This window comes from Thermobia domestica, chromosome 1 (genome assembly GCF_964235325.1).
Source record: "Thermobia domestica chromosome 1, izTheDome1.hap1.1, whole genome shotgun sequence".
NCBI lineage: Eukaryota > Metazoa > Arthropoda > Insecta > Zygentoma > Lepismatidae > Thermobia > Thermobia domestica.
The window spans coordinates 98,958,725-98,977,299 of record NC_137454.1 but is presented as its reverse complement, the minus strand read 5'-3'; the positions used below and the strand labels follow the sequence as shown (position 1 = coordinate 98,977,299).

General features: G+C 33.1%; 1 protein-coding gene across 1 annotated transcript in view; it reads left to right on the top strand.

The window, feature by feature from the left end:
* Positions 1 to 3,410: 3,410 nt before the first annotated feature.
* The window catches only part of LOC145687619 (T-box transcription factor TBX10-like), a 251,724-nt gene continuing 236,559 nt past the window's right edge, over positions 3,411 to 18,575 (top strand). Inside the window, exon 1 of the mRNA XM_081761087.1 lies at positions 3,411 to 4,118. Coding sequence (XP_081617213.1) covers positions 3,983 to 4,118 — 136 coding nt within the window. The 5' untranslated portion in view covers positions 3,411 to 3,982. The remainder of the gene's footprint in view (positions 4,119 to 18,575) is intronic.

Genomic DNA, 18,575 nt, shown 5'->3' with positions numbered 1-18,575 from the left:
AGCATTTTTTCATCTAATAGCATTCGATAACTAATTTATACTAAACAAAATATCAGTCTTTGTTGGTTATTACTCGGGGCTGAATCAGCTTTCCTGCGAAGATTTTATCGAAAGACTAAAATCATGAGGCTCTTTTAGCTCTTCAGAATTTATTCCATTATTTTTACCATTACTGTATTTCTGTGTAATTCGACGTGGTAAAGTATAAAGTTATAGTAATGTTTTCGTTTTTTTTTTTTTTTTTTTTTTTTGAGTTTAAACACGTTCCATCCTGATAATAAATTCAAACATTTATGAAAACTAACATTGAATAATACTCTATGACTTACGGAGATTTAAATTTCAGGTCAGGAAACAGCGCTAGTGATCACATTCACACGAATACAATCAAGATTGTTACAAAAGCTTTATTAATTCCACTCATTAATTTAAAAAAAAAAAGAAGAAGAAGAAAAAGAAGTGTATCAAATTTTACGGTGGAAAATGTGGCAATTGAGTTTGCTTAAAATGTACGGTGATGTTTTGACAACTCTATTGTCATCATTTCATGAGAAAATTAAGTTTTGTTTTGTTTCGTTTTTTTAAAGATTATTCCTTAGGATCCAACTTCCACCTTGAATTAAACCTACCCAAAAGTCTTTTACCATAGACTATCCAACTAACATTCTATTCATAACATACAATTTCTAGTGACGTGTTTATCCGTCTTAGAAACGCTTGAGTCTTGATTTTATTAGTCACATTATCTATATTTGGCAACGAATTTATATTTTGTAGAATTTTCTATTATGTACGAAGGTTTCTCAATGTATACGTTTCGTCCTTCTCTTTCTTCCTTTATCTCAGTTCGTCTCTTTTCCTCCATAAACCCTATATAGGTTCCTTGATTCTTTATTTCGCAAGTAGTATCTCTGTTGCTCTTAAAAGAAATGAAACTTCAATTATAGGCGGATCCAACTCTCCTCCTTCACAGCAGAGTGGCACAGTCCTGGTATTTTAGTTAAGTAGTAATCTACGATGGTTTCAGGTCAATGAAGGAATCTTTTACCACCACCACCTCTTCAGGAGTCCGTTCTGGATCTCCCCTGGCACCAAAAGATACCATCTTCTACTTAACATTATATTTAGATATATTTCACATATCCAGCATACAAATAACCGAGCAGAATAAGAATAATAATAGTAATAATAACAAATATTATTGGTAATGAATGACATACATTTTAACTCCATAAAATTTGTTTTTCACCATTTTCTAAAACTCTACGCATGAGAATTTATTATCTTTCACCATTTCATTTTGTTCAACTCCAATCGATCGATTGATTGATGGATACCCTATATAGTGTCTTCACTTTGTACAATGTTAGAGTTATACCCTACGTAAAAATTAATGTTTAAGGTTTGATCATATTTTTGGGCTATACTACATTAACTATAGATCTACTATATAGATTCTCTTCTTGCTAGCGTCATATTGGAATGCTTCATTAGTGTACAACTTAATTTTTATCAGTTTAATCTTTATGCTTTATTAGTGTATCAGTTTTACAAAAAAAAATCTTTTTTTCGAAAACTACACGTGAGATTTAGGCTTACCTATATAGCCTATAATTTATTTTAAGTTCAATGAAATCAATTGATTTGTACACGTCTCATTTTTGGAGATTTATGTTAATAATATTGTAAAATTTATTTATCATCAGTTTGCGTTTATTTCTACGGATTGGAGCCCAACTCTACTTCTATCTAAAACAATGGTTTTCAACCAATGGTCGCGACACATTGGTGTTTAACGCAGTCCCCTAGGGCAGGGCGCAAAATTTCCGGTCGCCATTGGCGAATAGAAATTTAGAGCTGGCAACCAGTGTTCACTAGAAATGGTTTCTTCCTAGACTCAGAACGCTGCGCAGTTTCTGTTTCGCACGAAAATAATTGTCACTGAGTGTGAGAAAACACGGAATGTGAAGTCTTCACAACGTTCCCATCAAAACTTCTATCGACATTGTTTGTCTACTGGATTCCTGCCTTATGAGATTCCAAAATTTGTTTCCAATTGTCACATTTTGTGCAATTTTACCTGTGAGTACCACTTCATGTGAGAGAGGCTTCAGTAGTCTCAACAGAGTTAAGACTGCCTACAGGAATTCACTGAAGACTGACAAACTGGATGATTTGCTGACAATGTTAAGGACTTTGATCCGAAAACTGCAATCGACAACTGGTACTTCAGTGCAGAGAGAGAGAGAGAGAGTTACACCAACTCAAAATTTCATTATCCTGAATCTAATTGTCTGGTTTTGAAATTTTATGCCCTGATGTAATCTCTTTCTTTGTCCAACCAAATGTGGGGAAAGTACCTCTCATAATTTATACGTGAGATACACTGGCGACCATCATTTTTGAATAGGCGAGTACGTCTGAGTTTGAGATTTTGCGCCCTGCCCTAGGGTGTGTCCCGAAATTTTAGAATTTAAAAAATGATGAAGAATTTAATAATAATTAGTTAAAATCGAGACAGATTGTACCAGTCAACACCTCCAGCGGTAGCAATAATGCTCAGTGCTATTTATAGAGTCATTATTAAAACTAATTGGTTTCACTATTATAATAGATATTATTATTTATAATAGAAAGATATCAAACAAGTGTGTTGTGATGTCCTCTGGACGTTCAGAAAAGTGGGTCGTCTGTCAAAAAAGATTGAGAACCACTCACCTAAACACTACAACAGATATTTTATCCTTTTGTAAAGATACTGTTACTTATTAGGGGATGGTGTATTATTATTATTACTATTATTATTATTATTATTATTATTATTATTATTATTGAAGATAGAAGATTCCAAAACAGATTATGTAAATGCAGTATGCATTTTAACCCATTACTTCCAACATTTTATTTTAATGTACTGAAAAGTTAAAACATTTTATCCAGATAAACGTATTTATTGTATTCACAATTGTATATGTGTAAATTCTCATAAACAAATTAGATAATTTAATTAACTATTGTTTAATGTTTATTTTTAATTTTATTTATTTGATAGTGTAAATAGTGCTTATTTTTTTCTGTGCCGTGCATTTATTATTAAAGCGAGGCCGACATCTACTTTAAACGAAACACATGATGACAGGTCTATTGCTATATTGAAGTGTTACACCAGACCATTCGTCGACTTTAGTTCCTCTACTTGTTAAGTTCACCCTCTCGTCTTGCTAGATACAACGCTTCCGCTAAAATCAACCAATAATAGGCTGCCCAATTGCTTTGCTTGTTCGCAAGACCACGCCTCCGTGACGTCATATCAGTGTAAATTACACCACCCCTCTCAAAGCATTATTTGTCAATCACCACAATGGGACTCCGCCTCTTGCTCCGGAAGTGCTGCCATCTCTTGGTGGAATGGTGGAAACATTAAGTGGCCAGCTCGTTGAAGGTGTCAGTCTATGGTAGTGTGGCCGGTTGGTGAGAACAGAAGAAGGGACTGCGATTTTAACGTTTTTCCGCTTAACTAAACTCAAGAACCGTTTTTGTGTTGTGTTGTTTGGATGCTCTATTTTATTGGTGATATGACCCAAAGACCAAAGTTGGACCGTTTGGTCCATGTGAGGGTCAAACACTGTTTTTTCGCACCTTGTTGTAGTGTAGCTCCAGCCAACACCAGCAATACTCGACGTTGTTGAGAAGGCCGAATCCTCCCGCACGGGGCAGGCGGCAAAGTACCCATTCCTTAGCCGGGCGGTTACTGGGTGGGTGGCTTCGCTAGGAAAATCGGCCTGAAAGAAACAACTAAATAAAAAAAAACTACAAACGCTTTAGTCTTAACAGATAACTGTTTCCGTATTAATTTATTTATTTACATTGCCCTTTTCTATCTGCTACGGATTTAACGGTGCTATAGTTGACAGTGTTTTTTATTAGTATTAATACTATTATTTTAAAAATTAAAAAGTCTGATTTGGATTATTTTATCCTGATGTTTCTCGGGACCATGGAAGATAATAGCCCGGTGATGGCCACAATGAAACCCCGGGCCACCGATTTCTCTATTGCAGCGATTATGGCCAGGGGTGAGGCACGAACCAAGACCCGTGAATCGGTCTCTACACTAGGTAAGTCAAAAAATTACTTTTTTCTTTTTTAAAGCAATAAGTTACTTTATTTTCCATAGTGTTAAATTTTTAAAAGGTAGGCCTAGAATAAGTGTAATTGCTGATATGTACAGACCCTATTCATTTTTTTCTTGTAAAATTTTATAAGAAAATTTAGGTTATACGTATATATTTTTTATCTTGATTGCTGATTTAGGTGTTCGGTAGAGGGCGCTTATTAGAAAGTCAAGCATAAATACAATTCAGAGAATAAGTAATTATATTGAATGACGTTTACTGTTAGTGATTTAGAAAATATATAGTTTCCTAATTTCAGAGTAAATATTGCTTGATTTAATACTGTGAAATAGCTTAATACAAGTGTTTTAATTTTTATGTGCTTATAAATGTATTTCCAAATAAAAATATAACGATAAAAGTAACTAAAAACTGACAAACCGAAACTATTGCGTAATATTACTATACATTAAGTATATTGTGTTATTTACTGGCACTAGAATATGTTAATGATTTAAGCATTAATCTTACACTACAAAACTGAACTATAGCTAGTATCATATTTAAATTAAAATATTTTTCAAATATCTTTCACATGATTTCTATCCACAGATCATTTCTCTAAATTTTATACCATATTCAAAATTATTGTGTTTAAATCCTTAGTAAAAAAAATAATACTATTTACAATTTGACATGTATATAACGTTTATCTGGTACTTGATTGAATTTAAAAATTGGAAAAAAAATATCTAATATCGATACGAAAAATTTCGGACTGTAAATACCTAGGTGAATTAATTATTTTATATAAGAAAGTATTAAAGAAGATTATTACTAGAAAATTGTGAATTGTATTACGTAGTTGAATTTAAAGAATATAATAATAATAATAAAAAAGACTAACTGCATACCCAGAGAAACATGAAACTGCGCTTTGCATCTCTGTAGCAAGGGGAAGTTGTGAGGCCAATAAACGGCTAATAGGAAAGCCGGTTGATGGCTAATCGTTTCAGGCGCACGGTAAGACCCCGGAGTGCGAGTGGCATAGGTTATTACAGGCAATATTTATGTTTGTTTGTTGCTGCTCTGCATACAAATTCAGTTATAATTATTTTACTCAGTATTAAAAAGTTGCGAACTTTTATTGCTTCTCTTTGAGATATTAAATTTAATTAGTTAACAGATGAAAATTAAATATATCAATTTTCTAATAACGATGTTAACTATTAATGTCGAAATTGAAGTAGATATAAATTGCTATGCGTAAATATATGTACAGAAAAATATCGATGTATTAAACTTTTGTGTAGTCATTTAAAAAAAATATATCACCTGTTTTACTAAGCTAAAAGCCAGTTACGCACTACCACACGCAGAAGTAAATAGTTTCGTGTTCAAAAGAATTTAAAAAAAAAAGATAACTCCCATGTTCCACGTTACTTTATAAGAATACTTTGATTTTAAAAAAATGGTTGAAAAGGTTTGTTCATTATTTTATTATTGTTAAATCCAAATAAAGGATATACGTGCAAATCCAAATTCTATTTAAAAAAGTATGTATAAACTGTTCTTAAATATATTCTAGCTTGCATGTATAATTCTATTTGGATTTAGTTTGGAATATTTGTTAAATAACATGTTCCTTCCTTTAAGTATGAATCTATTTTAGAAAATAGAACGAATAGATAATACATATAAAATTTATCAGCGAGAATTATATAAATACAAATAGTATAACAAACATTTTAGCTAAATAGATATAGATATGAGTGTTTTAATCACACAACTTTTTTTAGTAAGTTATTTTTACTCACTAAATTAAATAAATCAAATGGTTTTATACCGTTCATCTATAACAACTTTAAAGCATTCTCTACATAGTGTAACAATTATCAGAAACGAAAATAGATAAATAAAGCTTTAATTTAATATAATTAATTGTGTATAAAAGTATAAGTTAGTTATAAAATATTCACATTTCGTTTTTCTTACAAATAAACTTACAAGATTTAAAATTTGTTCCCTCTGTTTCCAGATGAATAAAAAAAATTAAAAACATTTAATGTTCTCTAACCATCTAAATTTACTAATTATTATTCGATTAATTGTGCATGCATTGTTTTCTTAGAAACATTTGTTTATGCACAGAAGTTTCCTCAATATTATAAACTATGTTTAGAAGAGGGGATTTTTTTTAAAAAAATAATTATGGTATGAAATAGTAAATGAGCTACTTCTTTACGTTGTTTTACTTTAGTTTACTGTTGGGTTTACGGTATCAGTTAAATCAGTATTATTCCTTTCCTGACGCTTTTTATAATGTTCTTTATACTGTTAATAGCTAGCAAATGTATTAAATATCTATAAATAACTACTTGAAACTAAACGTTTTTATTTTCTGTATTCTAAGGATGCGCACGAGACAAGAATTGAGAATGGCAAAAAATCTCGTCTCGTCTCGTGCGCAACCATAATCTTCTAATAACACACTATCATAATACGTGCTTTGTTTATGTTAATTTATAAACGATCTTCCCTCCATAGTTAAATTTAAAAATCCTTTAAATCATATAGAAAATAGAGTATAACATAGCATCAAAAGCCTTACCACTGAAGTGACGACATAACTGTGCACGCAAAACTGAAGAGAAAAATTATCCAATCCAATATTTTTCTCAATATTCATTCCACCCTCTCCCACTTCTATAGTTATGCTATATTTGATATATGCACTATCCGTATAGATTAAAACAGTGTTGCTTGTAGATAAATTGAAACTGTATGCACGCAGTAAAGAACAGTTGAAACATAAATTAAAACACATATTTTCATACAAATATTTTGCTTGAAATAAAGTTCTAGTCCTCTCACCCTAAGAAATTATGGGTCAGTATGGCCAGTTTCTTTACCCATTGATTATACAAAAGAGCCTGTATGATATGGAGAGCCGAAACGAAGAGGTAGAAATAAATATCAGGATTAGATATAAAATGTACGTATGATTAAGAATTGGTTAATTCTGGTTTTATGAAATTATACGAAATCTGTCTCTTACACTGTCAGGAAGTTGATTCTTGACAAAAGTTAGTACAGTGTATAAGAAGATACTTCACATTTAAAGTATGGTATGTCGAGTTCCGTGTTCAAATTATATTTTTTAATCTAGTGCTACGTTAATTTGCATAAATAAAAGAAAATCACTGGAAAAAGGCAATAGAATACACGATAAAGCACTAAAATATGCGTTAGATTATTAATACATGTCAAATGACGCACTTTCAGCAGTACCCGATATATATCTAAAAGTTTGTAGTCCTTATAATTTTTTTTCTATTGCAGTGGAAACGCTTGACTTCATTATCAATGAATTAATAATTTATTTACACATTTTCGGTGTTATTTTTCCGGTTTATTCGGATCAACTATGTTGTTTGAGCCCAAAAGCTAAAATTAACAAAATTGTTCGTTTTACACTTTTTAATTATTTCCTATACAATAAAATCAAATATCAATTTTATGCATTTTTTTAAAAAATAAAACACAGCATATATTTTGTGCATAGTGATGCTTTGTTTTTTTAGATTAAACAGTAACAATTCTTTATGATATTTTAATTTATCTATTGTGGAAAGTCTGAAGTCTTAACACTGATCTAATATAACTATCACTTCCAAATGAATATTATGTTGTATACACGAGTGTTTTCTTCAAGAAAGAATGAAAAGCAAACTCAGTGGGTCTTCTAAAAATATAAAGGTTTGCTACGGTGCTAAGTTTTGTCTTCTGTATTAGAATTAATGTACCTATATCAGCAAAAAGATTTCAAGTTTATAGAAATACAATTAAAATTTACTGAATGTATATATTATCACAACAGTTGTTTGTTAGGATTTATTCCCCGTAGTCGGGATCTCTTGACAAAAGCAAAATTATACTCAATGGTTTTATGTATATAGACCCTGTATATAGTTATGTTTTGATTTCTTAAAATTATCTTTTTCCCGGAAGTTGTTCACAAAATAATAAATCCACAACTTGACTATCAAAAACATGCATATATGATAGCGTTTATATTTAAAAGATATATATGGGGTGTTTCATTTTACTCCGACCTGAAATATTTTCGAAAGGAATGCAAATATGAAAAGATGGACAGTCAGCCTGCACTGATATTTTCCGAATTTACTGGATTCTACATATCTTTTCGTTTTTAAGCCCCTAGTATGGGTACATTGTTGAGGAAATGGGTTTGTTTTCGATTAGAGAAACTCCTTGAATATAATGAAAACTTACAAGACCATTATAACTTAAGTCTCTTATTCTCTTTTATGAAGTGTTGCGTACGAGACGAAATGAGACAACAAATAAGATTTTCTCGTCTTGTTTCTTAAAATTTTTGTCGAATTCTCGTCACATCACGATTGTCCCGAGAGGTTTAGGAAAGGTATAATATAGCAACATTTGAACCATACTTATTCTATAATTGAAATATATTTGTAATGTCTTGCGTATCTTTGAAACGTTGATAAATATCCTACTCCTCATTGTGTTTGTACAACCACTTCATCAATTTTAGTTCTTTTACTTTGAATCATGTAGGTCTAACACTAAAATAGTGTTTGAGGTATAAGATTTGGGTAAACTAGTGTTGCCCACGAGAATCAAGAAATTTCTAGACTTATCTCGAAAACGAGATGAGAATTTTATCTAATGTTTCTCATCTCCTCTCGCAGTAGATAATAAAATTCGTGTCTCATTTTTTCAAGACGAGAATCGAGACAAGATGAGAAATTTCTCGTCTCGTTGACAAGACTACTTTCATAAAATTAGGCATAACACATACACAATAAAATCTGTCAAATTGTTCATTTGTGATTAATTTTGCCATATACTATATCTGACGAAATATTGTATAGGCTAGAGGCATTGCTGTACGTACGTTATTATCACTCCGTCTGGACATTTTTCTGTGAAATCACGAGTGCCAATTTAAAATAAGTTTAACTCTATTATTATTACGTTGCAGGAAGTTGCTTACATAACTTGAACGTTTTCGTTGAAACAAATTTCACTACATTTTTCCGTACTTAAATTCGTGATCTTATGAAATTTATCATTGTTCTTAAATTTAAAAGTTATTTCATTATTGTGTTTTGAGCGGTTAATAGAGATAGTAGCATAGCCAGAATAACATGTTATGGGAAGACAACTAACATGAAAGACCTCTTGGCATACACCAAAAATTAGTATAAAGACTATCAACTGTACTAGCCGTATAAGGTAAACCATTTATAAATTGAAGCGGATCGAGTTTCCTTGAGCCCCCTTGGCTACACCACTGAATACAGGCAATCATTGCTCTCCAAAGAAAATGGCTAGAAACATAAAATAAGTACTTTATATTATTATTATTATTATTATTATTATTATTATTATTATTATTATTATTATTATTATTATTATTATTATTATTATTATACTTCTCATTTTACTATTATATTTTCGAAAAACATAAGTACCTGATACTAGATTGTAGATTGTAAAAAAAGAACAACACGAATCTTCTAATCGAACTGAATTTTACAACACTGTCAATTAATGTCTAGACCTATTACTAACTCTATGGCCTATGAAACCCGAAGGTTCAATCCGCATTCACAAAAGCTATCCGTTGACTTCTGTCATTACTCAACTGGATTCAGTTTCTACTTTGGATTTCTGTTTCTACGAGATACCTCTTAATATTGTCCTCCGGTTTGCTCCTAGGTCTTCTTATTGGTCGTTCTCCGATCAGATTTCCAGTTAAAACTTGGAGAGCGTTCCTACTTTTTTTCCGTTCTAGCTACACGACCTGCCCACCTGAGCCTCCTAAACTTGATTATCTTAATAATGTTTGGAAAACGGTATAAATTATGTAGTTCCTCATTATGGAGTTTCAGCCATTCCCCACTCCCGTTCCTCATGGGTTCGAATATTCGTCTTAGGATCTTGTTCTCAAATTCCTCAGAGTAAGGGACCATGTTTCGCAACCATACAACACAACAGGCATGATTATCGTTTTATATACTTCAAGTTTCAAATTCCTCGACACTATTCGCGATTACAAAAGATTTTGAACTGAATAATAAAACAAATTCCCTGTTTTTAGTCGACATTTAATTTCATCATGAATATGGTTTTTGTCTGTTAATATTGATGCTAGATATTTGAAAGCATATATCCGCTTTGTCGAAACAATTATTTGGTACTTTAATATATCCATATTTTGCATAGTATCCCAACAAACTTCCATGTATTTAGTTTTCTCTGCATTTACTTCTAAAACGATGTCCCTAAGACAAGCGTTTAATAAGACCTATTGCATTCCTTTCTATTGTTCTCCTATCATCCTCTATTATATTTGTCATTGGCATACGCCATTACCTAGTGAATAATAATAGAACCTAGGGAATATTCAACTCTGGACACTGGTTGCTGTTTTTTATTTTCCTTATAGCATACTCCAGAATAAAGTTGAATAACAATGGCAACAATACACCTCCTTGTTTCAGGCCATTCTCGACATCAAAGCTCGTGGACAAGAATTTTCCTACTCTTACTTTACTTTGGGATTCATTCAAACATATCTTAATCTAATTAGCTTTTTCGGAATTCCAAATGCTGCAAGAATGTTGTACAATGTTTCCCCACCAAACCGATTCGTAACCCTTTCTAAAATCGATAAATGATCGATGTACCGGGGTACCGGTATCCTGTTCCCAGTTCTTTTCAAGTATTTGTTGAATGATATATATATATTAAATATCTGGTCTATAGTTGATCGATTTCGCCTAAATCCGCACTGATAATCTCCAATAACTTCATCTACGTGTGGAGTCAGTGCCTATATGAAAGAAAAAAAATAGCGTATATAGAAGGAAAACGTCCAGTCTCAACGTGCATATTAAAATAACATGTTTGAAGATAAATCTTCATGTGTAGTTTTTGAAAAAAAAATGTCATTTGTCATCCATGGCCACCAATAACAGGCTCAAAAGCATTCCAACTAATAAGGTGAAATTGATATTAAAATATACCCACATTAATTCTTTCATTATTACACTAGGAAGATGATAGTAATGTATAATATGGTTAATTAGGTATAGCCTAAAATTCTCGTTAACTTTAATTTTAAATAAGTTTTTAGAATTACAAGAATTTCTTGTTAAGTATTGGAGAAAATATTATTTTCAATAACTTATTCATTTGAACAATTTGATGTAAATTAAGGGATGAAATCAATGCGCGTAAATTCCAGATACATTCAATCGCAGAAAACAAAACTCTGTAAATATATATTAAGGTATTCTGTTGGTTCAATAATATTACCTGTTCTTCTTGTGTCATTAATGCATTACGTCGTTTAGGTATATTATTTTGACACCTTGATAATATAAAAATTAGCAGCAGAATTAAACAAAAATTTTGTTATTGCATCAATGTCCAGAATATTAATGCACTAATTATATATAAAAAGAGAATATATACTTACAACAAGCAACATAGTAAGTATGTAATGCGTAATTCCATAATGTTCACAAATCTAACTTCGTTACTGAGAGGGCTTCGAAAGATTTGGTACGAACTGTTGGTAATGTGAGAACTAGGGATGCGCTCGAGTTGAGAGAATTTTCCTGACAAAATTCGAGTCGAGACACAGCTCTTCTAATAGAAAAATATATATTTTTCGATTCGAGACATCACTTTTACAGCACATTTTCGAGACGAGACAGTCTCAAATCTTGTCTCGTGCGCATCCCTAGTGAGAACCATGGTGTAGTCTTTCCACCATGGTGAGAACCTTAGATTATCTTCATCTTGTGGAAGGGGAAGCAAATATTTCGCATAGTACCGCAGCAAGAAAAGAGCAATTTTTAAGAAAAAGCGGAACTTTTTTCTCACCCAAACTTATAACAATAAAATATTACAGGACATTTCCTATAAAATGTTACGGTAGAAACATACATGTTCAATGCATCAATAAAATGATGACATAGCGACATGTATAGGGTAACTTTATTGGTTTCCAAATTTTAGAAATATTCTGAGTAAATTCTAACATATATTTTGAGAAAGAAAATTACCTCGAATGACCTTTAAAAGAAACAATGGCATATTATGTACAAAAGATGGAAGAGCTAAAGCATAATTTTACAGCCATGAATATTTCGTGAAAAATTGCATCAGGAAAGGGTGGGTTCAATATAGAACATTTCTATTAATTATTTTTTGGTAACAATGAAAACAAGGAACATTTTCTAAACAAACTCTTACAATAGAGACATAAAAATTTAACATCTTTAACAGAAGATGGTATAATAAATCCATGTTTTAAAATTGTATTCTTTAAATTTGGCTAGAAGTGGCGGCTTCTGAGGAAAATGACATCGTCAAAATTACAGTTTTACTGTTATAAGCCAAAGGAAGAAAACTTACCTATTGTACTAATCCTTTTTAGAATATTAAGTTTTCTTCCTTTAAGTTCTAGCAATTGTATTTTTTTTTTACCTTCGTAACTCCCTTAAGAGCCGCCACTGCTAGCCAAATTTGAAGAATATTATTAAAATTTATATATTTATTATACCATCATCTGGTAAATATATGGAATTTGTATGTCTCTATCGTAATAATTTGTTCAGAAAATGTCCTTTGTTTTCACTGTTACCTATACCAACATTTTCCACCCCTTTTCTGATGCAATTTTTTCACGAAATTTTAACGGCTCTGAAATTATACTTTAGCTATTGCATCTTTTGTGCATACTATAGGCTCTACCATTATTTCTTTTACAGGTCATTCGAGGTCGAGGTAATTTTCTTTCTCAAAATATACCGGTATGTCAAACAAAGCACTAAAATTTAGAGAATTTAGCGTCTTACCAATCGAACATTAGGAAGTACTATTGTATAGACCAATGGTTGCTAAACTTATGAAGCTTTTGAACTACTGTACCGTTTTTAAATCATACTGTGAGCTACCAACGAAAGAACTACCAACTTTTGTTCATAAAAAATCTTACCTTTGTTTATTGCCTATAAACTTAGTAAATATGAAATCAATTTTAATTAAACTGTATATAACAAAAAAGAAACTGAAAATTAAAAAAAAATAATAATATATAACAAACTTTACGTTTTGTCGCTATTCTTTAAGTCGAATTTCCTAGATTAGGCGATTTTTACCCCAAATTGGCAACACTGATCAAAGTTTGCCAACCGAAGCGTTATCGTGATCTACCCAAAATATCCCCGCGAGCTACTAATAGCTAGGGATGCGCATGAGAAAAGATTTGTGGCTGTCTCGTCTCGAAAATGTGCTGTAAAAGTGATGTCTCGACTCGAAGAATGTATATTTCTCTATTGGAAGAGCCGTGCCTCGACTCAAATTTTGTCAGGAAAATCCTGTCTCGACTCGTCTCGTGCGAATCCCTAGTAATAGCTCGCGATCGACGGTTTGGCAATCACCGGTATGGACTGATAAAAGATTTCGACAGATTATTTTCAGCTTACTGTTAGAAAAATAACATGATAATTTTATCACCTCAAAACACGATCTTATCATGTTTCTAAAATGCAAATAACATGTCCAAAACTTTTATCATTATTCCAGGGTACGTCCTGTTTTATATTGACTGATAAAAGTTCTTGTGCGTCTAATTTTCATATGAGAAATGTGACAATAATTTTATGATCTCATAACATTATAATACTTTTTTTTTTTTAGTTTAAAATAGCAAGTTCAAAACTTCTATCCAGTGTGGATCCAAGGGGGCTATAGGGGCTAGCTCAGGTATACACTGGATAAAATGGACATCAATCCTGCTTTACACTGGATAAAGCGGCAAACTGGTTTAGCCCCTCCCTTGATCATATCCTGGATCCGCCACTGCTTCTATCAGTCCATTTTAATAATGGTGTACACAGAATTTCATCGAGGGGATGAGCTTCAAGCATGCAATCTCATTTTTTTTTTTCAATAGTGAGTTTTTTTTATATAGTTTTATATTCTAGTAAATGTTTATTTTTCCATAGACCCTAATATCTTTCTCAAAGGGGTTTAAAACCTTGAAACTTCCACTTGTGCATGTCATTTATTCGAAAGTAGTTCATGTATTCTATTGACTGATAAAATTTTGAACACGTTATTTTCAGGTTAGAAATATGATATAAGAATTTTATGACCTCACAAGGTGATCAAATCATATTTCTATAAGTTGAAAATAACCATGTCCAAAACTTTTATCGATCTAGTTCGTAGTAACGTCCTATGTTCTATTGGTAAGACGCTATACAACTGTATATAACAGATCGATACAGATCGATCTGAATTCTTGTAAAGAGTGTCCCATTTACCACACAACTTTGAAATATCTGCGATTTCTGTTCTAAGAAGTTGGTAGCACTGAACCTTACACGATTTTGATCTGTTGTCTTCGTAGTTATTTAGTAGTCACGGAGCGCCCAATAGCGCATGATCATCTTTTTTCTGTACAGGTAGGAATGGAGGGCTTCACGACTAGGGTGGCCAGAACCGGCGGTTTTCGGCTCTGAACGGATCTGGTTCTAGAAGACCCGGTTCCGGAACCGGTTTTTTAGATCCAGATCTGGGAGCGGCTCCCAAGGTCCGGTTCCCGAACCTGTTTTTCAGATCCAAGTCTAGAACCGGTTCCCAAGATCCGATTTTGGAACCAGGTTTTCGGTTCCAGGTCTGGAACCGACTCCGGAACTGGTTCTGAAAACCGAATCTCCAAGAACCGGTTCCTCGCGGAACCGGAACTTTATGGCCATCCGTATTCACGACGTAACAGCGTGTTGTCATTACTGACAATTTATTATGAAAGTGGTTAATGTTCTGAATTCCTACGCTAAAGAAAACAGATGACAATGATGCACTATTTGGCGCTCCGTAATTGCTAACCACAAAGACAGCAGATGAAAATTGTGTTACGTCCAGTGCTGCCAACTTACGTTCAGTGCCCAGATACGGCGGGCATTTCAAAAGTTGTGTTCTTTATGGGACATCGTTTATTACCTTTTTTGTTTGACGTTGATTCTGATAAATGACAAGATTAATTCTGTTTCTAATGGTTAAGAAGCCGATTATCTATAGATAATACGCTGCTCAAAAATTTCAGAATCATTCAGGCTTGATCCCTAGTAATATATTTTTTTAGTAAATGAATGTCGTCTCTATAGATTTTATCGGGGACATTCCCTTTGTCTCAAATTATTTTTTTATTTTATTTTATTTTTTCCTCAATTATTTAATGATGATTTATTTGTATGGTTTGAGCGAAAAAAATTGAGCTCAATCTTCGGTGAGAGTATATTTGGGCTATCCTTATAACAATCAATCTTTGTGAGGTGTGTGTGATGTTGCCACATAATGAGTTATGTAACGCATAATAATGTAAGTCAAAAAAGTACAGCGAATTCACTCCTAGGATAAATTAGGCAACGCATAAAGGCGAAGTTTGTCAATAATTGAATGATGTACGGCATTTCATAACCCCGTCGGATACAAGGATCTTAATAGGGCTATAGAGGTATAGTTCTTTTTATCAAAGTTTTGAAAGCTTTATCCTCTCCCCTGTTGCCGTATTTGTTCGCCTTATGATAACATGAGTATGATTAATTCTCCATTATTTAACTTTTCTTTCATAAAACATAACATGTAGATACATTCTAAAAATCGAGTAATTTATGAAAATCTCATGCCTGAGTATTAGCCGATAGTAGATTCTAATGCAGGTTAGTCTAAATGGGTTCAACGGGTTTCAAAACACTGTGTAATGACAAGTATACGATGGGTAAAGACATGCTACATGAAAAGATAAATACACTCACCAAATTTAAAAAGCCCGCCTCGTGGCTTGAGTGCACGCTAGATGGCAGGCCTATACGGCACTCTATAGGATGGCGGCATTGCAGAAGAGTTTTCGTGTGTTAGAATATGCGAAGTGTTCGTCGATTACGAGCGTTCTGCGTGCATTCGTACGCAAATACGGAAAAGCTGCACCTGGTCACCAGATCATGTTGCGTTGGTTTCGCCATTTTCGTGATACTGGTTGTCTGTGCTCGGGCGATCGTGTATCTGAGATTAAATCGTGAAGCGTGTGAGACAGAGGTTTGTGCACAGCGCACAAAATCAACCGTTCGTGCAAGCCTTGAATTGGGCTTTCCGCAGAAAACAGTGTGAAATGTTTTGCGGCGATTGCATTTCAAACCCTATCGTTTGTAACTGTTACAACACCTGACTTCAGATGCTTATGTCCGCCGATTGGAGTTTTGTACCCGAATGCAACATGGAAGATGATGATAATTTTATGGGGATATTGATATTCAGCGACAAGGCGACTTTCCACCTGTCGGGTAAGACGAATCGTCACAATGTGGGAGAGTGGGGTACTAATTTGCCGCATGCCTAGTGAAGTTGGAAAGGGATTTGCCAAAAGTTAATGTCTTCTGTGTCATATACAAGATAAAGGTGTATGGCATCTTTTTCTTCATCGAGCAGACGGTGGTATGTTCCATTTACCGGGATATGTTGCAGTTGTGATCGTTGCCACAACTGACTCCTGACTCCTCAGCTTTCATCTTTCAACAGGACGGGGCTTTACCTCACTGGAGCACAATTGTCCTCCCGCACCATTCTCAACAAAGAACTGTCACATCGATGGATAGGGCGCGCTGGTCTGAGTGATGTTCCTCTGGTGCCGTGGCCCTCCATGTAGCTATGTCTCACGTCATATGATTTCTTCCTGTGGGGTTATGTTAAGGACAAAGTTTATGTACTCCGAATGCCAACAACGCTGCAAGAACTACTGCTGTTATAGACATTGACAGAAACAGGCTAATGAACGTATAGACGGAGCTAGATTGCCGCTTGGATGTGTGCTGTGTGACCAAGGGCACACACATTGAACATTTGTAGAACGTACATAAACTTAGTGCGAGTGCACCACACGTCTTTGTACGTCGTATACTTGTAAATAAAGAAGTAATTAAATGTTCTTATTATTTAAGTTTTCAGAGAAAAGTTAAAGAAAAATAAAAAAGAATTCATAAGTATCTATAAATATACTAGAATTTTTTTCTATTCCACTACAAATTTAAAATACATAAATGATCGTTTGACCTATTTAATTGGGAAATCACTTCATGGTACAGTTTCTAACAATGCAAGTTCAAGTGAGAGATTCATGTGCTGTACGTCAAAGAGCACTCATTTTCCAGATTTCTTTACGTTGTGTCCAGTATTTCTAAAGAAGCATATTTCTCCTCACCATCTCTCTTTGAAATGGAATTTACAGAATTCGTGCAAGTGAATTAAATATGTTTTAAAAAAAAGAGTTCCCATTACTAAATTACATATACTCCGTACATGCATTTGTATAATATATGTACCCAACTGTTCCGAACAAACATATAATAACAAGTAAATTTTCCCATATCTTCGGACTGACGTTTACAAAATTCGTGCAAGTGAATGATATATTAATATACGTTCATGGATCAAATTACATGCCTTTCTATGTCTATTGGCTACTGGAGTTTGCAAGATTAGGCAAAGGATTGTGTATTAAAAGGAAACCCCCATATGCTACGTAAATTCCTTGCATTTGTATGTCCAACGATTTCAAAGAATAAATAATAACAATGAAATTTCCTTATATCTTTAAGCTAAAGTTTTCAAAATTCGTGCAAATTAAAAACATATTTAAAAGAAAACTCATTAAATTGCATACCCAGCAACTACATCCAACAGCTTCTAAGAAACATGTGGTAACTGTTGAATTCCGTAGTAACTTCGAATTGGAGTTTCACAAATCCATGCAAGTGAATTAAATATTAAAAATTCCCATATAATGAATTGCTTCCTTTGTATGCCCAACGGCTCTGAAGAAATACATAGTAACAATTAAATTTCTATATACATTCAAGCTACAGTTTCCAAATTTTGTGCAAGCGAATGGGATAATTAAAAGAAAATTCATCCAATTGCATACTTTTGTTCGTCAACGTCTTCGAAGAAACATGCCATTCATTCAGGCCGTGGTTTCCAAATTAGTGCAAGTGAATTAAACATTGCCTCCCATACAGTAAATTGCACGCCTTTGTATACCGAATGGCTCCAAAGAAACACATAATTAAATTTTCTTACAGCTTCAAGTTAGAGTGTCCAAAAATTCGTGCAAATAAATGTGACACTTAATAGAAAATTAATTAAATTCCGTAACTTCATATAATGTTCGACGTTTTGAAGACACATGTGGTAGCTTTTTAAATTCCGCAATAACTTCAGTCTGAAGTTTTCCAAATTCGTGCAAGTGAATAAGATATTTGAAAGCGAACTCATCAAATCGTATGCCTTTGTACGTCGGATGGCCTCGAAGAAACTTGCAGTCCTGGTAACTTT